A 4,022-nucleotide genomic window follows, 5' to 3' on the forward strand; every position below is an offset into this window, starting at 1 on the left:
CACTGGCTTTTATTTACTGGGAACATCTATGTGTCTGTTTTTGTTTGAAGCTTTGCAGAAAAACAGATTTCAGGGGGATAAAACGTCCTTTTACACTGCTGGAACGACTCGTTGCTGTAGGTTACAGCACTGGCAAATGATTAATGGTATCAGCTGACCTCTATCAGTTTCTAATGTGATCTCCACACCTTGTTAGCTGGAGACGAGCCCTGCGCGAGACGGCCTTGTCACGTAATAAATAACTTGCCCTTTTATTGTGATAAAACCACCTTTACTGGACGCATTATTGTGTAAAATGCACAAGAATCTGCTGTCAAAAAGTATTCATTTCGCTGTGTATTCAAAGCCGATGATGCAGTTTGGACGTGTTTTATCTAAAATGTTGCAAAACCCTCCAAACTATGACTAATCAGTGTTAGAACGATGGCATCTGCTTTCACCAGGAGGTGATGTGCTTCACTTCTTCCAATGCTGTAAAAATGCTCAGTAGTGCGAGCTAGTCGTCAGTTTTTGGTGTCATTTTGACGTTTCTAACTTTGCTTGCTGCTGACACCGACATGTTTACGGTGATTTCACATTTATCAGAGTGAACAACACAATGCTTACTTGTTTTTTTCCACTATTTTAGCTCATTTTACCTCCTACGTGATGATTAATGAAATATCAGAACACACGGTGACAAAGAAACAGAAGAGTTTCCAAAGATTCAAACAGAAAAAGCTCAAACTTTTGTACAAAACAGTGAAAGATTTAATATTCAAGACAACATGGAAAGAAAGACACGAATACCGCTTAAATACCACTTCATGTTGGAATAAAGCAACATTACATTAACTGCCATAATTAAATACGTCTCACTGGGTATAATAGCATGTATAGAATAAATGCGCATTTACATTACATATTTACAATCTCATGTACAATATAAAAGCGGCTTGCCACAGGCCCTCAGACGCAGCTGAGCCTCCTTCAGATCTGCACAAAACCAGTTCTTATCTCTTGTTGCAAATGCAGCTGCTGTTTGGTAAAAGCAGGGCGCCCGCCTGTGGCAGCGTATCCACGTCAAAGCCGAGTACCCTTCACAGGACGTGGTAGACCGGCCTGGATCCGGGGCTCTCCGGCGTGCAGGGCTGCGAGTCGGAGCTGCCGGGGGAGAAGGTGGCGGTGTCTCTCAGAGATGCCGGCCCGCAGCTGGGCTCCACCGAGGACAGACGGTCCACGATGCTGGAGAGACACTCCAGACTGGAGGCTCCGACTGCCTTATCGGCCAAGCAATCTGAGAAGAGGAAGAGTCGGGATTTCAATGCAGGGATTTGTGTAGAAATGCACAGCATGTAAGTTTATTAAAAAACACAGGAAAATGTCTTTCATTCGTAAATTTCATCCAGTTTTTATGGGTTTTTATCCACAATATACTTAAATCCTGGTACTACTCCACAGGGCAAAATAAAACATACATTTCAAATAATCTACCGTTCAGTTATTAGTTTTTTTAAGCCCTATGCTGGCACAAATGCATGCCATGTTCATATCAGGCTGCTGTTGCTGTCCAGAGGTCTTACCATTCTTCGCATATGAATAACCGTTGCTGTAGTTTGCATTCAGCTGTTGCCACACTGGACTGTTGCTGTCAGCCTGCAAGGAAAATGAGAAATCAAATTCACCCTTGAATTCTTGTAAACACTTAAAAAAATGCAAACAGAAATGGTGTGGTGGACTTGTGGAAATATACGTGGACTGGGAAGAAGCAGAAAAAGGGGCAAGAAAAGCAACCAGTGCCCTTCATGATATTCTGGACAGGCCAATAAATCCTGAATTCCAAAGTTATGGGCTTCTTTATTTCACATCCACCTTAAAGCCAAAGTGGCAGTGTGTGCTCCCTTCCCCTGCCCGGCTCTGAGCGTGGCCAATCGATTGTATCAGTGGAAGCAACACCAGTTTGTGCAAGATGACACTTTCTCCGAGTAAATCTGCAGAAAATCCTGGCAGCGGTGCAGAACATGCAGTCAGGATGGAATGCAGAAAAGCGCCCAGTTTTCCCTGCCAGGCTTCAGTAAGGTGGATTTAGCTCAGTTTATTAGGGCTATAAAGTGTCCAGTGGTGGGAAAGCCATTACTCCATCCAGCATCATAAGTTTTTCAGATACACTGTCACCTTCACACTGTTGTTGGGAACAGCTAATTCATCCTGACTTGTAATAACACACAGAGGACAGAGATACATGTAAGACTCCTGAAAAGATGTTTGTATTAAAGAATTATGGAAGAGTATGACATGCATGGAGAGGCATGGTAATTGAGGTCTTGGGGCAAGACAAGCTTATTTGATTAATAGGTTTCTAAATGGGAAATCCAGGCTGTATTTTGAAATGAAATACTCCACATGGTAATGAGAAACTGCACCAGTGCTTTGCTTAAGCTGGAGCTTTTGTTGTTCACTTTGGTCAACACTAAAGGCCTTTTTGGGTGATGTTTCTACGAGCTGAAGTGCTGTCTTGCATGCAGTTGTAGTTACTTCTCTGCCTGACATTGTCCAGCAAACACCTGCAAGATGTCTGCACCAAGAGGCTGAGCATGAGGATCGGAGGTCTTACCATGCCATCAGAGCAGCTGGACAGCGGGCTCCCAGGCTCCGAGCCGCTCTCTCCAGGTAGGCCGTAGTAGTTTTCCACCTGCTCTCGTAGCAGGTCCTGCAGGCTCTCGATGTAGTGGATGGCGTTGCGCAGGATCTCCACCTTGGGCAGACGTTGGCTGGGGTTGGCCGAGGTGCAGCGCCTCAGAGCTTCAAAAGCGTGGTTGACCTTCTTCAGCCGCCGGCGCTCGCGCATGGTGGCAGCCCGTCTGCGGTCCACAAAGTTGGACTTGCGCTTGCAGGCTTTGCAGGCCCACTGGAGACAGTGTCCCGGCTGGTGAGGGGCTCCAGGGACCCTGACGTGTTCGTCCTCCTCGGACCCAGCGAGCTCCACGCCGGGGCCAAACTCCAGGCTGTCTGGAGATGAAGCACACGCTCTGTCATAGTAGACCTGGGATGGTGAGAAGACATCCATAGCTGGTGAAGAAAGGGGCCTGAATGGATGGAGAGATGGGCGCAAAGGAAGGAAGCAGGGCAGAGGAGTGGGGTGAGAGAGAGGAGACCTCTGAGTGATATGAGGGGTCTGTTGCCCCGGGCCCCCCTTATATGCCCCCAGGCCAGAGCCTAGGGCCCACATTGGCCAGATCTAATTACCATGGCCCATTGGCCCAGCCAGAAGGCAGGCTGGGGTTAGCTCAGCTCCCTCCCTGCCCCATCCCAACCCGCTGCCTCTCACCCCCCAGTACCCTGCAGAGTTTCCCACATCTGCACTTACTGGTGTTTTCCTACTCATCACCACTCTGTGCTTCCAAAGGCGCTTCTCCTGCAAGGCCCTGATGAATACGATGCTTGGGAATGTTTGTCTGTGAATTTTTTATGCCTTAATCACCACATGACCTGTTCATAAACAGTCAGAAGTGCTCCATTCTGCTTGATTTATCTGTAACCGGCCTCCAGGCATCACGTCAAAGCTGACAATGAAAATGACACTCAGCTATGAAGACATAAATATTAAAGAGAGTGTGTTTTGTTTGGTCAAACTGTGCAGAAAAAGAGGGTGACCATGTGCATGAGTACGCAGGCCAATTTTTACGGTGGAGACAACAGCGTTGCAGATGCAGCCCAGCTGCAAAGGAAGGTGTAACATTTCAAGCCCTGTGAATTCACATTAAGACCCCTCTAAACACCCCCAGCCCGTCGCTGAAGGTGCTGCGAATGAGGTGATCCCTGTTTGCCAAAGCTCATTAAAGCAGTAATTACACAATTGACACCAGTGCGCAATTCCCTGCACCGCTCTGCTTCCAAGGACCAAATTTTAGCCATTAAAAGTTATTGACACAAGTCAAGTACTCAATTCAGCACAGGACAGATGGCCACTGTGGTGCAGGAGTTTTTATTCAAGAGGAGGACTGAGGGTGCAGAAATCACTTTGATTCGACTGGAAATAAATT

At 46.9% G+C, this 4,022-nt stretch overlaps 1 protein-coding gene across 1 annotated transcript; it reads right to left on the reverse strand.

The window, feature by feature from the left end:
* Positions 1-1,079: 1,079 nt before the first annotated feature.
* On the reverse strand, positions 1,080-3,046 carry myf5 (myogenic factor 5). The gene is made up of 3 exons (XM_070992095.1): positions 2,594-3,046; positions 1,563-1,635; positions 1,080-1,276 (listed from the first exon to the last, which is right to left on the reverse strand). The coding sequence occupies exons 1-3, from the start codon at positions 3,044-3,046 to the stop codon at positions 1,080-1,082; spliced, it is 723 nt and encodes a 240-aa protein (XP_070848196.1).
* Between the last annotated feature and the right edge of the window lie 976 nt (positions 3,047-4,022).

The sequence above is a fragment of the Chaetodon trifascialis genome, chromosome 22 (assembly GCF_039877785.1).
Source record: "Chaetodon trifascialis isolate fChaTrf1 chromosome 22, fChaTrf1.hap1, whole genome shotgun sequence".
Classification (NCBI taxonomy): Eukaryota; Metazoa; Chordata; class Actinopteri; order Chaetodontiformes; family Chaetodontidae; genus Chaetodon; species Chaetodon trifascialis.

Excerpts from the sequence above, each read along its gene's own strand:
- myf5 (XM_070992095.1), bottom strand. The coding sequence starts at position 3,046 with ATGGATGTCTTCTCACCATCCCAGGTCTACTATGACAGAGCGTGTGCT. Across the intron at positions 1,636-2,593 it reads CCAGCTGCTCTGATGGCATG|GCTGACAGCAACAGTCCAGT; the intron begins GTAAGACCTCCG and ends TTTTCCTTGCAG. Across the intron at positions 1,277-1,562 it reads TTATTCATATGCGAAGAATG|ATTGCTTGGCCGATAAGGCA; the intron begins GTAAGACCTCTG and ends TCCTCTTCTCAG.